Raw genomic sequence first — 19,555 nt, forward strand, 5'->3', positions numbered from 1 at the left:
AGAATGGCTGAGAGATTTACAGAGATATCTGGTCCAACCTCCTGTTCAAGCTGGATCACCGTAATGCCCAGAACCATGTCCAGATGCCTTTTGAATATTTCCAAAGTTATTTGAACTCATACAAGCTAAAGATATGGAAGCATGAAGAAACACAGCACTCTTGAATAGAGACATGAGATGATAGTGCTTTGATATTAGGCATCACTTACCTAATGTTAAGCGCCACAATAAAAATACTAACTTCCAGGCAAACAGCAAAGCTCATGCTCTTTATTTCCTTCATTGAATTATTTATACAAGAATCCCTACAGAAGTCAAACCATGGAAGGAGAGAGAAATTACTGCTAAAGCTTTTACCTGCTACTCGGTTGTATTCAGCCCTATTTCTGCTGCAGTGCTGATACTGGGACAACCTATTTATGTGAAACTTGGAGAGTCAAACCGTTTTGTATTTCATGTTGGTGTCAAAGCAAAATCAATTCCCAACAGATTTTCAGAAGGCTCCAGGCTGGAGAGCTGATCAGACCTGAGAGACTAGAGCAGAGCTGGCTGTGTCCCCGCTCCAATGCTTGGCTAAAACACATCCTTCAGATTTGCTTCTGAAATTCTCCACCTGTAAAACTCTGACATATCTCCTTCTTGGGAGCGTTATGGATTGTAATTAAGTATTCTCTGCCTGATGTTTTCAGTACATGAAAACATTAAAAAGTAAATAAATTAGTACTATGAGAAGCTTGTGCCCTGGGTCTTAAATAGAAGCACCATCAGTAAACTCCAAGTCTGCAAAGACCTCTTGATTTTGATCTCACTGAACCCCAGTTTATGTTTTTCTGAAACCAATTCATACACGTTTTGTTATAATGTGAAACAATGAAATTACAAGAAACAACAACAACAAAAAACAACACCCACCAAACTCTCAGCATTTCCTCTCTAAGATTTTACTTGTCTGTCTGTAGAGCACAGTGAGATTATGCAGAATCTGAAAGGCAAGGTACAAAAGCTGCTGCCTTGGGATTTCCAGGTAGAAACCCTTTGCTTCCCAGTGTTAACATCTCTGTGAGCCACTAGATGGCACCCTCAATATGAGCTCTGCAAATGCTCCTGCAGGAAGAATTTGGTAGTAATCACAATCTGTCCTCTTTTTTTTTTTATTATTATTATTATTTCCAGAAAATTGCAGAGAGGGAGACAGTCAGGAAACAGATAAAACATTAACAGAAAGGAGAGGAAGTAACCTATCTGATGCTTTTACGATCTGATGCTTCCAAACAGTTATTTGCATGGCGGCCAAGCTCAGGCTGGTTTTGCAGGGGAATTTGTTTCCCTTACTTTGGAAGACAGAGCTGCCAACCTCTATGCAACTGCTTATGAGGCACTTCACGTTCATTGTATAATTAGCTAATTTGCCTTTTGGCAAGCAGTTAGCATCTGGATATAAATTTTAGTTTTGAAACCTCCTACGGTTGATTTGTTGGATACAGGCATTGAACCAAGGCAGATGTGTTTTTTTTTCCCCTCCTTTTGTTTACATGGGTTTCCAGAGCAAAGGGGCAGCAGGATTTTATGGGATTCACCTCAGAGAAAAGGAACAGGGGAGCACACTGAAAACCCTCTTAGAAGTACATCTTCAGAGGCAAACAGCGCAGATAAGGGAGGCAAAAAGTCAGGAGGAAGTACAGGTACAAAAAAAGGCCCTAACATGAGGTTGAATGGATGATACAGGAGGAGAAAAGTGAGAAAGGACAGCTTTAATTTCTGGAAAAGGAGGAGATCTAGCCTGTGTAGAAAGGAGAATCACACAGGCTAAGGGACAAATCACGTTTCTATCTGGAAGAGCAAAACCAAGCCAGTCGTACATAAAGCACCTCTTCTGGAGATTGCCTCGAGAGTTCAAACCTTTCAGCAAAGGAAGGGGCTGTACTGGCCATGAGATCAGCAGTCTCAGTGGGTCAGCACTTGGGGTTGTTTCTCCTGGGAAATCAGTTCTCTTGTTTGAGATGCCTGGTAGTACATAACACAACACCTGCATGGTGAATTGGGCTGAAATGGAGCCAGAGCTCAAACACCAACTAAAGGTGTCACGTAGCCACCAAATGGGCAAGAGACATTTTACTGATCTGGCAAGTCAGTGGATAATATACTATAGCCCTGATTTCACCTCTCCACACACAGTGTGGAAGCAGTAAGCACTGCAGAGGTGAGCAATGGAAAGGTTACAGCCCATGCAAATCTGCACACACTGTAAATCCATGCCATTTATGAGAATTAGGCTCAGGCTGAAACACTGAAGACTTGCAGAGAACAGATCTCTGGCTTCCTCACTTACTGCTAAGTCTTGATAAAACAATTTTTAGAAACATTTTCCATAGTATTGCTTTCAAAAGCACCGTTTTCACAAAATCCTGTTTGATAGCAGTCAAAATACCTCTATTACTTCAAATATTCCTTTGATGGAGAGAACTTATTTTCTGTCTCCATTACCTTTATAATCTCTGTTTCTGAGATGATAAAGGAAGCAAACTAACATTGTTAACTTCTCAACTAAAGAAAAATCCTTAATGTTTCCAGCTTATAGCTTTCTGCACAAATTACAGAAGTAAATGATTCATCTCACTGCTATCTGTACGTCTTTGGTAGCTTGATTATGGCTTCTATCTCACAGTAACAGCCAGCAAGTATTCCTCTCCTGCAGCAGCTCATGGAGCTAGAGGAAGTTTCATATTGCAGTTATCAGGTTTTTAATTCATTTTGGCACACTGCTATGTCCAGTAACGGAGACTATATAATGATCAGGGTAACTGTTATTACCCAATAACTTTATTTCCTGAGTTTTCGTACAGTATCAGTAATATTTGTATGTGGGTTTTCTGTGAAGCAACACAATGTAATGAATCAGAAAGCAACACAAAGGCAATTCATCAAGAAACAAGAAGATAGACAGCAGTATTTCTACGTTTTGACTTGAATTTTTCCTATGTTTCAATGTCAATTCATCTTGAACCAATCATTTGTAATAAGTGCCAGTATCCAAGAAAGGAAAAATATATCTGTGATTAATATAATTTGTTGCATTTGCTTTTCAACATTAATAAATTAAAACCTTTGCATATCATTTCTGCTGTTTACCAAAATCAGCTTTTAATTTCCTCCAACTTCGTTCCTGAGAACATTTCATAGCACCATCAAAGTCAGAAGCACAACGAATGTAAACGGGTTCAGTGCGACATAAAAACACTTCAGATCAAAGTGCACCTGTTTACAGTCACTAATGGCATTCTTTCAGCTGAAGAGCAACACTGCACATGAAGAGCATCCACCAAAGCCTGCCAAAATAATATCAATGAAAGATAAAATCCATTTTCTATTGCAGAAAGAGGTCATTCAGCCTGGAATAATTCCTAACTTAGGAAGTTAGGATCAGGTCAACCTTACCTACTCTCTTACTAATAAATAAAACTTAGTTAATAACTACATAGTTCTAGTGACTGACATCTCAAATACCAACTTAGTATCTAATAGGAACAAACTGTGTTATCACCATCAACCTAGTTTAAGCATGATTACGCAGAGCTCCAAGCAGGTCTTACAGGCCTGATTCAGATCTCAGGCTTAGGGCAATACAAGATTTGTATGAAACATGCCCAAAGAGAAAAGTAAAAAATACTTACTGCAATATGGAGCCAGGTGTGGAGATACGCTTTATAAGGGATTACCATACATCCAAGTTATCACTTGCAATGTGCCACAGACCCACAGGGGTTCACAGTCTGTACTACAGACTGCCGACTACTAGGACCAATTCTTCACATCCATATTATATGACTACAAATCCACCTGCAGTCCTCCACGATCCACTAACTATGAGGCCTACTTGCAATAAACAAATAAAAGCCTGCTACGAAATATCATTATAATAACACTGAACACAACAAAAACACAAGCTTCTTCAAGGCAGCAAGTGACTGCATATGGCCATGTCTCCTCTTGCGTCACTTAGTTTTTTAGTTTAAAGCCATCTAATTCTGAATTTAAAAAAAGAAAAAATAAAAAAATCCAATGTTTTCTCTAGGAAGATCACATAAGAGTCACAGATTTTCTCCAGTGCTTGAAAGAAATCTGTTCCTATAGCCTAAATGTTCAGAAAAAGTGTTGTTACTTCTAATGTTGCCAGATCTGAAGCACTGAGACACTACAGGAAAGGTTATTCTTGCCGTATTTACAGATACAAGCAGAAGTGACAGAAATCTCAATGTAAGACTGCTTGAAATACTTCCAGCTCAATTATGCAGAACTTCTCCTCGCAGAGATTCAGATATTCATCCAAACTTTCCATGCTTACCTGGAGCAGAGATGTGGTGATGGTAATTTGGAACAGCCCAAACTCTCTGGAAAAGAGCTAGCACCACAAGACAAACTGAGGTATTAGAAAAATATTTCTGACATGCAAGGAAGCTCACCACGAGTAGCCCAAGAAACACATTTTCTATGAGCTGAAGAAACAGAAATTTCAGTTTCAGTCTGACTGCCACTACGTAAGTAATCCATCACAAGGATATCTTGGGTAGGACCTTACAACACGTTGAGGACCTGCAACACATTCATGTTCACGCACGTACTCCACATCAGACAAGAAGTTGACTTACTGTGGAGGAAGCACCTCGTGCTCACCAGGAGGTAAGAGTACACACACATTTTGACCTCTAAATGATTTGGGAGCACACATTGCTGCACATTTGCCCTACCATTACCCATTCTGCAGTTCCGTAAACCCATCAGCCTGCAGATCATTCTGTCAAACTCAGTTTACTGAACAGGAAAGGCTTTAAAAGCAATATTAAAAGGAAACGTGATAAAATAACTTCTCTCTAGCACAACTTGTCACAACAAGAGGCCTGCTTCTTATTCAGACAGCCATATCCCCTCCTGCCCACTGCCTGCTATAGCATCCGATCACCATGCTGTGCACATGGAAGTCCTGCCCACTCTCCCTCCCTCCTTCTGCATACAGATCTGCAGCAGTTCTCAGCTGTGATCCTACAGCTGCTCCCTTCCTTCTTCTCATTGCTCCCACTTCCCATCTGAGGAGGGAAAATACAGCTCCAGATACATTTGATCTGCTCCCACATTCAATTTTTCTTTTGCAGAGCTCCCTTGCTGCTCTTGCAAGGGAAGTGCTGTGAAAGGCAGACTGTGCCAGAATTGCAGACTGTGGGTCTCAGAAAATTTGGTAGAAGCTGCACAAAACCCAGTAAGCATCACTTAACCTGGTAGAAACAGGCCACGAGGAGATACCTTCTGCTGCTAAAAGTCCATGGGACTCCATAGCACAGAGCTGAGCTGGAGTCTCTGTGCAGCACAGCAAAAGCCATCTTCTGTTATTTTATTGTAGCATAAACTTTAAAGCAGAGTTTTGGGGCTACTTGTTCCATTTGAAAAAGAAAGCAAACAAATCCGTACTGCCGATATAATTGGATTGAGAGGTAAAGAGAACAAAAAATGCTACTTGTAAATTAATTTAATTAATTAATTAAATGGACAGGGTGGACAACAGAACTTCATCACATAGATGTGAAGCGACCATCAGTAAAAGTGTGAAATACCACAGCAGAACTTGGCTAAGTTACCTTATCAAAAACCTAGATTGCTAAGGACATGACATTTGTCATGAAAATGTCTTTCACTGCACACCTAACATTTTAAGTCAAGTTGCATACTCTGATTTCCTTCACATCCATTTGACAGTATGTCAGCAGTGACAAAATTCTATAAAAAGATGGCAGCTTTGCATACTGCTGAAACTTATGCAGCACAAGCTTCCTGTGTGATCTCTGCAAGACTGAAAATACTTCAGATGTGCAAAAATCCATTTAAAGAAATCTAAGAGCTCATTAAATCTAAGTAAAATTAATCAGGAAACGGGAACCACAGAGTTACTACCTGGAGCACATTCCTGGTCCATAGGTTGGTCTTTGTGTATATATATATATATATATATTTATATATATATATATATAGTCTTTAAACCTAGCTTTTCACTGCTGAAATAAAAGGGAAGAAAAAGGAAGAGAACTACTAGTCAAGAAAGTTATACAGAAATCCAAGCCGGTCCTTTTCTCTCTCTTTTCCAGGTGCTTTAGGAATCTGGACACTATTTTAAAGGCCAGCATAGCCTATGAGTACTTGAAATAACTTAGAAATCCACTCCAACCCATTATATGGCTAGACGGCACTAAAAAAGAAAAACAAGCATATGTTGATGCATTATGTAAAGACCTTCTCTGACAAGATTTAGTTACATGCAAGTTTGAAATGCAGTGTAAATGCATTTTCTGGAGCTTTTGGCTTCCAAATGCTAAAAGTGCTACAAGACCGAACTGCCAAAATGGTACTTATACATTACACCATCACAGACCTTGAAAAGACAAATGAGTCATGCACTTTGTATGGCAATAAGTTAATCTGTGGTCCTGCAAGTCAGAGGTACAAACTGATGCTAGCACTGGTACTCAATATGGCCAACTATCCATGTCAATAATTGTCCAGAAGACAAGAGGTTTTTAGGGCTAGGGAGCATTTTTCAGGCTTCAGTAGCATTTTGAATTTAGGCAAATGGGAGTTCCCAGTAACTGGCCAACCAACACAGACTGTAACCCCTTTACTTTTTTACACCACCATAATTCCAATTCACCTTTATTTCAAGCTTCAAACGTCTTTAGCTTTCTAGTTCTTCTGAGTAAAACAGCACTGAACATTAGGCGTGTTATGAAAAATATTCTCTCCAAGACTTCTTAATCCTGGTTTATTCTTCCTTTGTAACAAGTGCTACAAAACCTCTTGCACTCATTACTTATTCATCATTCAGAGCATCTGAACATCTTACCTAAACTTTCAACTAAGACACTAAAAATGCTTCTTTGTCCTACCTGAAAAGTGTCTGGGAACTTGAGTTATTTTACAGTAGGGGAGCCCATGAGCCAGACTACAGCCTATACAATTATCTACACATGCTATGCCCCTCCAGATGGGTGACATACCAAAAGACACAATCCTTTTCCACGTGTAATATCTCTGCTTCTCAGATGCTTTCTTTCATTCAGAATGCCCTCCTGTTACATGCAGGAACTGGAAAAGTTTTCATACAGATGACTGACACTTGTCTTCATTTCAGAGGGAGTGTTTTCAGAGCTGGGTGGCCCCATGATTATTTCAGAACCCTGCATAAGCCTTGCCCCATGTAGGAGTTATTCTAAATGTATTAAATACAAGTGGAGAGGAAAAAAAACACACCCAAACTGTTCCTCTTCCACTTTGATTGAATCTCCTAGGAGAAAGAACTATCGTGGATATAAAACTTGGCCATGTTTTAACAACTTGACAATCTCTTTAAAATCTTTCAATAAAATCTAAGGGGTTTATTTTTGTGTTTGTTTCTTTATAAAAAGAAAAAAACTTCTACAGTTGAAAAGAGGCCCCACAACTCATAACACAGCAACTTTCTGAGCATTTACTTAAAATCTGCATTTCATTTCATAAAGTTTTTTTTAATCATTCGATTAATTGCTCAAAACTGTACACAGAGATAAAGGGAACTTTGAAATTCATACCTTAGAGTATTAACATGTACTCAGGACTAGATGTAAATGTCAGAGAGAAAGAAGATCTAATGAACTCTTTCTTGGTGAAATACAGTATTGCAGCTGTCTGGAATTCTATATGATTTTGTATCAGGCTCCAAAGCAAAACAACTACAGAAGTTTACTTACAGTGTGAGCTCTCATTTAGCATTTCTCATGTCTTCTTCCAGGGTAGATAGGTGGATCCTCTTTATGTTAGCAAAGTGTCCAGGGGAAAAAAAATAACAAGAAAAAAAGTAGTGTAACTGTAGAAGTATTTTTCTGTCTAGAAAATTATACCACTATAAGTTTTCTTTTTTCTCCCCTGATGTCTTCTCTGCCATAATAATGGCTTTAAATTTAAATCCTTCGCTGCTATTGTGACTTCAAAGCCTTAGAACGGCAATTGAATGAAGTAGTTCATCTGTCATTATTCAAATATGAAGCAATTATGATGAAATAAAGATAGAACTCCATTGAGAAATGCCCCAATCAATTCTCACTTATATTTAACTAGAAGCATAAAATGATGCTTAGCAGAGTAAGTTTAGGTAATAAAAACTTGGAATATAAAGAAGTATAAATTGCTGATCTATAACTTACTCATTTCTGAATAAGCTTTCTAAACATATTTCACAAATATTGACAAAAGTTTAAGCTTATGATGCAAAACTGTCTCTCGGATGGTCATAAAGACTGACTAGATTTTCAGAAATGTATTTTCATCAGTTGGTACACCCAGAGGTTCAGATGGGAACCTACTGAGGACTTAAGGGGCTCTGTGCAGGTCAGCTCAGTCTGAAATAAGTTGGGTTGAGACACGTTGATTGGATCTGGAAATAAAACTGGGCTTTACAAGAGAATATATGAAATAGCGACTCTACCTTGGCCATCTCTTCATCAAACTACTGCCACTGCTTTGGTGTTTGTGCATTCTGTAAAGCCTTCCTTGCCATTTAAGAGGACTCTTTTATGCACACAACTGGGGCTTCCTGTTCCTTTAGAAACCAACTGGGAACACAATGGTAACACAGCTTAATAACTGTGTTTCACTATCTCCCCCCACCCACCCCCAAAGAACATACTACAAAGCCAACTTAGTGGTTTGGTTTCTTTTTCTGTGCTTCATTATCTACTCCACCTTCTTGCTTAATATGCTGCTGATAAAGTGAAAGCAAGGTGGCCTTTGCAGTGGTCAGAACAAGGACTCCCAATATTTTTACATCTTTATCTTTCTCATTCACAATTATGCAACAAGCCTCAGATGTAGATAAAATGCACAGTACATCTTTTTCTTCACTCAGAGTGCATTGTTCTTTTGGGAAACAAAACCATCCTTTTCTACCTTGTCTTCTCCCTGGTTTTACTTTGGCAAAGTAAGGGGGAAGGGGGGGGGGGGGAGAAGAGGGCACCTATGGACCCTTTAGTATTTTTCCCTACTGTTTTTTCAGCAGTTATTACTGACTTAAGACAGTATTGAGAAAGATCACATACAACCACAGTTCTACATATTCATATTTATCTTCATTTTATAGGCTTTTTATACCTCCTGCCTGAGCATCAATTCTTTGTCCCTACATATACTCATGTGTTGTAGTTTAATCTGAGAAATGTCAATGTGATTTCTTCAAACAACTCAAGAACTGAATATTACCACAATTAGAAAACAGCAGTACTTAATCCTGAATTTTAAATTTGAGGAGTAACTACCAGGAAGCATTTGAGGCATAAACAATTAATTCTTTCACACATAGTTATTCCCAGTATTACTTTAACTGTGATAACTTAAAGCATTTCAAAAAGCAGACTAATATTCCTTCTTTCTTTCTTTTTGGTTGTTTTTGTTGTTGTTGTTGTTCAGAAGCTCTTTCACTTGATATTCTCTCACTAAATAACATGCAAAATACTGACACCTAATGTTAACTTTCAGTATTATTCATTTTGTAAACTTTTATAAGAACTCAGGAAGGAATGTGCAAATGCAACGTTCATACTGTGATTTTGTTTCAGGCCCCTCGTGCAAATTTTAAAGGCATATAGATGATGACTATAAAAGCAAAGAATCTGATGCTTATCTTCACGGCTTTATGTTTATCTTCACTATTCATAGACAAAAGAGAAAGTAACTCAGAAAAGTTGCCTTTCTGCAAGTCATCCTTTGAACAAAACATAAGTGCTCATAAATGAGGTCGATACCTGTAGCTCTACCCAGAAGCGTGGCAAAAATGCAATTCTAATAGCCATTTATTAATAATCAATTACTTCTCAAGAACTGAACTGTACCAATTCAGGAACTACTTCACCTACCTTACAAGATTCATTTTCCACTGTTGTTGATATGAGAAGTGGCTTTCACAGACACAGAATTTAACGCAGATGCCAAACTGCTCCACAAGGCCAAAACTCACCATTTTTTCTCTCCGTAAATTCCAATAAGGCTTCTACTAATTTGATCCCTAGATGCTATTTGGAGGTGCTTATTCTTCCTCACAGCCTATGTCCAGCTGAAGTCAAAATAAGGTATGGCATAGTATGACTCGGTGCATTTCTAATAAGCTCACTTAACTTTACAGTGAAGACTCCAGTGAGAATAATCCAGGGGCACAAATGCCTTGAAGTTACTGGCAGTGAAATAAACCACCATTCCCTATTGCGGCCCATCACTGTTTTATCCTCAGTGCTTTCCCTCATCAGCTTTATGGAAAATGGTTCTTTTCTAAGGTTGTCTCATTGACTGATGAAAGTAGCTGTGCTGCAGATGTACATATAAAAATAAAACCCCAGGCACTGAAACATACTTGGTCTGCAATACAATGACACAGCCTTGGCTGACTTCAGAAGAGATGACGTCAATGCAATCAAAACCTCTTGAGTGAGCCAAAGCTGCCCAAGTGATACTCTTTATGACAACGTTCACTCAAAAGCAGCTCTTCTTACTTCTCACAGATGCTAACAATACCAGAAAATTCTTTATTTGCTTTCTTTCAGCTCTCCTTTTCACATAACAGATGATGAAAAAGGTATTATTGAGGCAGATTTTTTTTAAAAGTGACCTTTTTACAGATACTTTTACAGTGTAGGCGTGTAGGCATCCACTATAAAGGTTTCCTGTTTTCAGAAGCCCCAGCATGCACTGAGAGATGCTCAATTTTGCAAGAAGATCTAACTGCAGAAATGCCCTTGAGTCAAAGTGGTTTGGAGTAGTCCTCACTTCTCCCCCCAAATCCTTTCTTAAAGTGGAATAAGTAGCACTACCAACAGTAATGCTCCAAGAGTTTCCAAGCAATAACCATCAGAGAAAAAGGTTTCTAAATTAATGGATTCTTGAAGAAAAAGGTGCATATAGAATATCTACAGACTTCAGAGCTCAGCTGCCATTCAGACCAAGGTGTTATTTATTTCTCAAAACAGCTCTGGGTAAAGCATTCATGAAATATTAGAAGTTTTTCTTCACTGCTCTTAGCTGCCTAGTGCAAATCTCGGTAAATATTTGGGCCACACTGTGAATAAACAATAAGGCATATTGCTGCTTTCGCTGAAACAATCCAGATTTCATTTATCCTAATCCAAAATAACCCTTGTTAAAACCTCAGCAAGTTCTCCTGCAGCCCTTCACAGTAGGTTACATGAACGTAAAATCCTACTCAGCTTTCTCAAGCCTATCAACTCCAAAACGACTACCTAGAAAGATAAAGATGCGTTGTATTAGGCAACTGTATCACAGAAAAGAAGGCATCCACAATGCAATTTAATTCTTCAATTATATCATTAATTAAGCAAAATTTTGGGTCTTTTGAAGAAGTCAGTAGATAGCAGCTAACAATTTTTAAGCAACTGATTGTTTAACCTTTACTCTTCTTGTAAACCACATTTTAAATAGGATTGATAAATTAAAAAACATAAATTGGACTGTATCTTTTAACTGTTAGTGACTGGTCTATTATTTTCCACTTTTTATTATGTATTATTTTTATAATAAAGGTGTTTTTTTGGGTATTCCTGAAGTGATGCTTCCCTGCTTCTCAAAGCTGATGTAATAAAACTACATAAAGTGTTTATGAAAAGCCCCATTAAAATATACAAAGCATAGTAATTTATGAAGTCAAAGTCAAAGCAAAGTGGAAATATGAGCTTTAATAAAATTAGGTCTGTTGTAAATAACTATTCAAGCACAGTCATTTTTTTGTAAATTGCATGGGAAATAGCTTCGCTTACTCAAAGCAAGGAATTGCTTAGCGGGATAAATGCATCTTAGTCAGAAGTAGATTAAAAGATATGGCAGAGCCATCAATAAGAACCAGATCGCACTGTATTGTTTGCTGTTTGTTTTGAAGAAGTAATTGCAGATCCCAAGATTTCAATAAATCTGTGCACATCCTGGAAAGAATTGTAGAGAGGAACTGGGGCAACACGAAGAGCATTTGGTTCTCGCATGTCGCACTGCAAAATAGGAAGGGAACGCTTAGTAAAATGCAGGTCACTTTGTATTTATTTTATCAGACTGTATTTTTAAGGGTTGCACCAAGGAAGAAGGGAATCTGTGCAGACATAAGTGCAAATTTAGAAACATCCTAGAAACTGATTGGAGAAGCATTACTGTGAGGAGTGGAGCAAGAAGAACAGTATGTGGCTAGTAACAAAGGATTCGTGGCTTGGGACAGCAGTGCCATTAGGGGCTCTAATTGGCTATGCAGCCCTGTAATTTATGCCTAGGTCTACCTTAGCACCTTACAGTAACCCATGGTTGAGGAATCACACGAGAGACTAAAAAGTCACCACAAAAGAGAGACATCCCCCCAGTAAGATAGATCATCTTGAACTAAAGACACAATTAATGTCACAGGGCATACAGTAATTTTCTTCCCCTCTCTGTAAATTTGAACGTTTTGCTGAATAGAGTAATCTCTTACATTTGAAGCTTATAATTGCATTGCGAAGACAAGCCAACAACATAAGGCCCTCTTAAAAGCTACAGTTCCTGGAATTCCCTGGCAGCACCATATTTTGCCTTTAGAGCTGCCCTTTAGGATCATGAGTCACCAGCAGAAACAAAACTCATATCATTTATAAGGCATTAGGTTATCAGCCTCACCTCCCAATACTCCTATGTTATGAAATGTGAAGCCTTACATTTAGCTTTGCTTTTTTGTGAGCAGCACCGATAACCGTGCTGTTACATGGCATCACTAGTCAATAGAGTCCTATTTGGACCTCCAGCTTTAAGTCTGTAACTCCTACACCACTGTGCACCAGTAAAGCCACTCAGAGAAGTGTGAGAATTAACCAGAGAAAGGAAAGCCTACAGACTAACAAATTATAAAATAACACTGCTTGCTTGATCATTTGCACAACTAAAGATTGAAGTTGTATAAGCACTTTTTATTATTCCAAGACTTTTTTGGCCTACTCAGGAATAAAAAAACCAAATGATTATATTCATAGGGCATTCGCTCAAAAAGTAATGAACAAGAAGTTGATTTACTCACAGCTACTCCTCTCTTCTCCAGTTCGTCAAACACGGACTTTATTGGAAGAGAAAAAGTTAGTGTGAGTTGGCATCCTCTCTCTTCAATCTGAGGTGGTGTGATGATTTTTACAAAGGGCTTCTCTGGATTTGCTTTATCCTCACTGTAGTGATGTTTTATCAGGTATTCCAAATAACCAGTAAGCAGAACAGATTTTCTTCTCAATGCTTTCATTGTAGTTTGACCAAAAACCTGGAATGATTTTAAATCGTTAGGAAGGTAATGCATTGCAACAGAAAACAGAAAAAGTGGAGATGATTAAAGCACTTTCTGAGCTTATAAATGACTTGTTTAATAATAATTACTTTTTTCTTTTAACTTGATGACTGAAGTCTGGTGTTGTTACCACACATACTACCTTTAGACCAAAGCATTAACATCAGGTAGATATTATAGGTACACATGATAAGATTAGGCTCTTGGAAACACAGCATAACATGACTACTTTAAGGTAACTAAAGATCCCTACACTAATCTACATAAATTAATTTACATACAGACACAAAAACAGTTTTCTAAGCATCCATTCGTAAATCTGAAGATATGCAGAAAGGATGCACATGGAAAAGTCATACAGAAAATGGTATCATGCCTCAAGAAACAAAAGTTAAGGGCCAAGGCAAACATTACCTCTAATCTACCAACTCTTATTTTCAGAAATACAAGATTTGCTTTATTATGCCCTGAATAGAAAGGCTTTCAAAGTTCAGCCTCTGATAGCCTACGTAAAGGAACAGTATTTGTTTGGCTGGTTTAATAGCTCTGTGCCCTAATACAGTCATAAGAACTGGCGAGCTTCAACAAGCAAAAATCTGTATCAGAACAGCATAAAACAAAAGTAATGCTTAAAAATGGCAGCCCTGCTTTGTCACACACAGGCGCACAAAGTGTGGCAAAGCAGTTTGGAAGGCCATGCAGCTCCTGCTCCTCTCCTGCTGGTGCACATGGGAACACTCAGCTACTGGGAACAACAGAAAACGCAGTTCCTGCCTTGCACAGATCTCCCATTTTCTTCTTCCCATACAAGTAGCTGCTGGGGGAAAGTGGCAAAATAGTGGTATCAAAGTAGACAATAGTCTATCTAGGCCATATTGTGGCTCATAGATGCAATATAGGTGCTTGGATAATCATGTCTCCATGGGCTGCGGCTGTAAAATCAGAGGCAAGGTGAGGTCCTGCACAAAAAAATCCACCATCTTCACTCTCAGAAAATCACTGCTCCAGACTGAAGGAGTCACGTTGATATATATTACCTTACACACACCCCAAAGAGAGATCTGTCTGCTCAGGCTTTGTGCAAGGAATATCTGGTCTCCTGGGTGAAATCTTCAAAGAAAAAGATCTTTTAAATGGGGCTGCAGAGTGCCCTCCTTTTGCCCATAAAAGGGATCAGCAACTGCCATAACAGTCACTTTAAGCATTACTGAGGAATAACAGGCGCTAACACTTGCAGTTTTCATTGTTTCCATTGGAAACACTGCCTTCTGCTTAATGTGTCCCAGTGAAGGTGGCATGCAGTTTCACTAGCCATCTCTTGCCAGACATGAAAACTATTTTGTTTCCCACTGTACTAGAGCAATTAGCACTGGGAAATCCTGGCTGTGCCAAAAGGTAATACAGGCACTGAAAGGGGAGGCAATGGAAACTGTTCAGCCCTCATTGTTTGAGGCTCTCTGCAGTGGGCTAAATGACATCAACCCACACAAACTGGAGCACTGACAATGTGGGTCATCGCAGAATAGCTTTCAGTTTATCTCGAAGGTCACATAAAGTTTAAAATATACTGGATGTTAAAGAACTAACAAAGTAAATTGTCGGGGAGAACAAGAAGCGTTGCTGTGCCCTTTGCAGTCCTTCAGCGTTGCATATAAGCAGGAAAGAGCACAACTGGCAATTTTCTGATTTTTTTTTCTATTGAAAATACCATTTTCTCAGTCAATAAGGAAGAAGAAGGTACAACATACAAACACTGCTCGTTGTATCAGCATCAGCTTTGCAGTTAGGCTGATGTTAGTGCAATGCTGGCAGAAATAAATCTCTGTCACGATGCTTGTGGCAAAACCTTGGTAACCAGGGATGTCTTGAAAGGCAGATTACAAAGAAAAATTAATATAGGGAAATCAGTGTAAAACCACCCTCTTCATCTTTAAATACCTAGTCTCACATGTCAGTGGTGAACAGTGAATAGTTCCATAAATGGAACTGACAAATCTGACAGCAAAGTTTATGGGAATAGTGAAGGAACAATATGATTTGTAAAGGATTGGTTTCTCAGGGTTGGATTATTTTTGGTTATTTGTTTTCTCCCTACTTGGCTTTTCAGCTTTTCTGGATTTCTTCACTTTAAAGGGAGACAGCAATAAAATTCATGACATTCATTCCACATTTTAATTCTTAAATTCAGTCCCAAAATAAAGCACTTACCTCTAAACCAGCTTGGAGAGAACAGACCAGTAAAATTGGAGGATTTGATAACCGAAATCCATTAATTCCTTTACTTAGTTGTAATTCTGAAAAACAAATAACTTATATTACTGTCCTTGATTTCTTCTTTTTAATGGAGTGGGACTTCATCTTGTAGTCCCTCCTCATGCAATTACATATTTCACTATTGTGGCCTGTAGGAATTACATATTAAAAGGAAATAGTAATGTATTCAGAGCTAATACTTTTTGCTTTGAGAGAAGCCCAAATTTATCCAGCAGAAGACCTCATTAGTAGCTGCACGGGACCTAAGAAATGCAATTAATTTGTTTAAATGGTGTGTGTTAAAACCACCTTTACACTTGAATCTCTTTTATCACTGGCGTAAACCAGAGAAATTCCAAGTCAGCAGAGGCACGCTCGTGCAAAGCTGTGGTGCACGGTGAGGGAATCACATCCCATAACTTTATTAAACTGACAAGACATGTGGGAGACTGCAGTTGCAGCTAAGTGTAGCTTCAGGCCACGTACAGAAGTTGCATAGACTTTAGGCTGTGAAATTTCACAAAATCCATTTAATAAAGCCATAAGCTTCTCTGTAAGTTCTGTGTCATCATTTATACTTCATGCTTCAGCACCAGAGGATGCTGAGGAAGAAATGCTCTTCATGCACAGCAGACTGGCTAATTTTATAATGATTAGTGCCCAACTTCTGCCTCTCAACTGTCCATGGAAATGGATAAGCAAAATTCTTCTAACATGTTTTTCAAGGTAATTTGTGTCTCCTGCTGGCTTTCTATAGTGCCACTCTTACGTTTGGTCAGAAAAGAAAGACCACACTGAGGCTATTAGCGAGGTGTTCACCAGCCAAAGTCACATCAATAGGGGCTGCCATTGAAAATTAAAAGTATATTAAAGACAAAACATGTTAGCAAAACAAAATAGCTCCTTTCTCTGCCTGATCTCTCAGGATAGTATCTCCACCATGATTTTAAATGGAGCCAAAGAGTCTAGCTGTCAGATTCAGGAAAAAAAACCTCATCATTTCATTGTGCACTAGGACAATAAATATTGAGCTTAATTCACAGTAGGTTTTGTTCTGTCTTCTATTCACTCAGTCATTAGTGCAAAAGATTCAAATATGTTGAAAAATTAAAGCAATTGCAAAACTTATGTCAGGCTGCTTTATGATTTCCCATTAATTCCAGCAGAATTAATCCTAAATATATTATCCATAGTAACAGATTCTCACTCAGAACCTTATAAGTTTAATGCATTAAGGTGATTCAAGTCTTTCATCCATAATCTACATCTGTATCTTGTCAGCAGAGTGTCTGGAAGTGGACAGTCAGACACACATATCCAAATTTATTCAATTTATTGTATTGACTTTACAGTACTATTCATCTGGGATAAGTATAGCTGAATACCTTTAACGTAAGTATGAAAACACAAAGGCCTATCCTTCCTACCCTCATATAAAAACTATGTTGTTTGTGATAAATATATCAAATCAGGTAAAATGGAAGATGTAAAAATACATACTGTTTTCCATGAGGAATCGTGTTTTGAACTCATGACCCCACCAGCCAGTTAACCTAAAATTTTATAAAGCAGATGAATAGCAATCTTACTATAATATCTTTTAATACACGTTTCAGGCTTAAGAAATATATACATTTCTAATGGATTGCAATTCTAACAGTGATATAAAAAAGCAATAAATTCTATAAATAGATAGCACTAAATACTTAATTTTACTGTTTAGAAGTTTCCTTTTGACAACTACCGATAAAATGTGCCATATCGTTCAAATTAACTATTGATTTCTAAGAATAACCATTTCATCGGAATTCATTGTGCAAAATGAGAAACAGAACAGAAATATTTCCTCTATTTTGTTCCAAAGCATTTGACTTAACCCCCCTTCATTGAACACTGGAAGCTAAAAGGTGATATAAAATCTGACTGAAGGAATCAGTGACGGGCAGCATACAGCCAACAGGGTCTTGCTATAAAGACTGTGCTGGCATTGGCTTTTCCATACTATGAGATAACCACGAGTCCTGTAGTAAGTTTTTCTACTGAACCACTCTTGTTACTGAGAAAAGATGCTTTAAAAAGAAAAACAAATCAATTTAATCCAAAAATCAGTTACTTAGATCACCTCTGGGAGAAAATAAAATGAAAAGTGATTAGCTTGAATAAAACTTGGCCAAGCTTTTAAATTAAGTTGATATCAGATAACTTATATTTGTTAAGAAACACACTCAAGGACATTGCTATAAACAACTTGCTGAAGCATTTGGAGGCACTGAACCACCTGATGTCCAGGGCACTCCAACCTATACTGCAGACATTATCAACGCTGCAAAACAAAGGACTATCTGCCCCACATCCCCTGGGATGTGTACTTCTTGACTGGAAACACTGGTGAGGAATCATGTCAATAGTAACTGAAATTTCCCAAGCATCAGTGCAATGACAGTATTAGAAAATCCCTCCTAACATCCTAAGCTCTCCAAAGAGAAACAAACAGGCATCATTTCCGCCAAGGTTTTGGCTTTGCTCGTTTTTTTCTGTGTCAGGTGGTTGGGAAGAAAAGAAAACCTGTTCAAAAGTTCTAATAAAGAAAAAATCCATAAGAGTAACCACATGGGAGGTCAGCCTTTCCAGAAGCAAACAAAGAAAAAGAGCATGGACCATCTCCCTCTGAAGCAGGAATGCTTCTTTGCAGTAAGCTAAGAAGTGTTGAGCTCTACAGAATGAAGACTGCATGTGAGTAAAAGACTTGTGATCTGAATACCGCATAGCGTAAAATAAAGTACTTCGTATTTCTGTGTAACAACAGAGGTTTTATGTTTACTTCTATGAAAGGCTCTGAGCTGCATCCAAACACGATGTATACAGAAAAAGCATGGATTTTTTTTTTTTATTGTTGTGTGATGTTTTTACTATTCTAAGGCCCATGAAAATCAATAGTGCAATATACATTCATTTCAAATGAGATACTATATTGCCAAAATGAATATAACCAATATAAAATATACTGCTTCTTCTGCCCAAGTGCCTTAGTTAGTGATGCTTTGGATCGTAAAAGATATTTCAACTATTTAATATGCACTGTATATCTATAGGACATTTCACTGTAGACCCCGAATACCGGATGTTACTACAGCGTTCTTGTAATGTCAATAACACACACTACATGAATTCCTAAAGTTTTAAACAGCAGAAGAAAATGTGAAATACATTTGGACTATTGCTCTCTAGCAAGGAAAAATAAAATACAACGTTCCATGAGGACCACATCCTACTGTTAAAGAAAAACATCAACCAGACTTCTGCTCCAATAAAACTCAATGGAAAGCACTCTAGTTGTATTTAGACAGCTCAGAACTCGCTAACTCTGAAGCTGGCTTAAAATCATACAGCACCACATTCACATCTTAAAAACTGAAATTTCAGAACCTTTCTAAAATGACAGAATGAATGATTTTTTGAAGACAATTTTAGCTATCTTGCCCTTTTCTACCATCACATTGACAATTTTTATTTAAAAAGAATATAATAATAATAATAGGCTGTTCAAGATCTTTAAAGGTGTCACTACAGAAGACGCACTTTGAAACAGCTCTAGTCTTACACTATCATCGATCTAATAGTCGATACGGATGTCCTATTATTTGACATACAAGCTGATATGCTTCAAAGCGTGGAGTCTAACTAATCTTTGTAAATCAGCAATTTGCTGTTTACAATTTCCTGTGGGGGGAATAAACAAAAAAATTGAAATGAGGGTTGCCACTGCTATGCAAAATTTCAACCTGTTATGATGGGAAATAGAGATGGTTGTTAAACCCCAAACATAAAGCTTTGTAAATGCTCGCTAAAAATAATAGGCAGTAAAACAGCACATTAAAACGCTACAGTAAAATCTCTTGTTAAAGAGTCGTTATTCTGCGTGTAAAATGAGTGTTTTGAAATGCA

General features: G+C 37.9%; 1 protein-coding gene across 13 annotated transcripts in view; it reads right to left on the bottom strand.

The window, feature by feature from the left end:
• Positions 1 to 11,724: 11,724 nt before the first annotated feature.
• The window catches only part of KYNU (kynureninase), a 52,469-nt gene continuing 44,638 nt past the window's right edge, over positions 11,725 to 19,555 (bottom strand). For all 13 annotated transcript variants that reach the window (XM_015869119.3, XM_015869117.2, XM_015869116.3 and 10 more), the window contains 4 exons: positions 17,111 to 17,163; positions 15,566 to 15,651; positions 13,103 to 13,333; positions 11,725 to 12,056 (listed from right to left, as the gene is read on the bottom strand). In XM_015869119.3, the coding sequence (XP_015724605.2) occupies positions 11,904 to 12,056; positions 13,103 to 13,333; positions 15,566 to 15,651; positions 17,111 to 17,163 (523 nt within the window). In that variant the 3' untranslated portion in view covers positions 11,725 to 11,903. The remainder of the gene's footprint in view (positions 12,057 to 13,102; positions 13,334 to 15,565; positions 15,652 to 17,110; positions 17,164 to 19,555) is intronic.

This window comes from Coturnix japonica, chromosome 7 (assembly GCF_054131305.1).
Source record: "Coturnix japonica strain WE chromosome 7, WE-NBRP24, whole genome shotgun sequence".
NCBI lineage: Eukaryota > Metazoa > Chordata > Aves > Galliformes > Phasianidae > Coturnix > Coturnix japonica.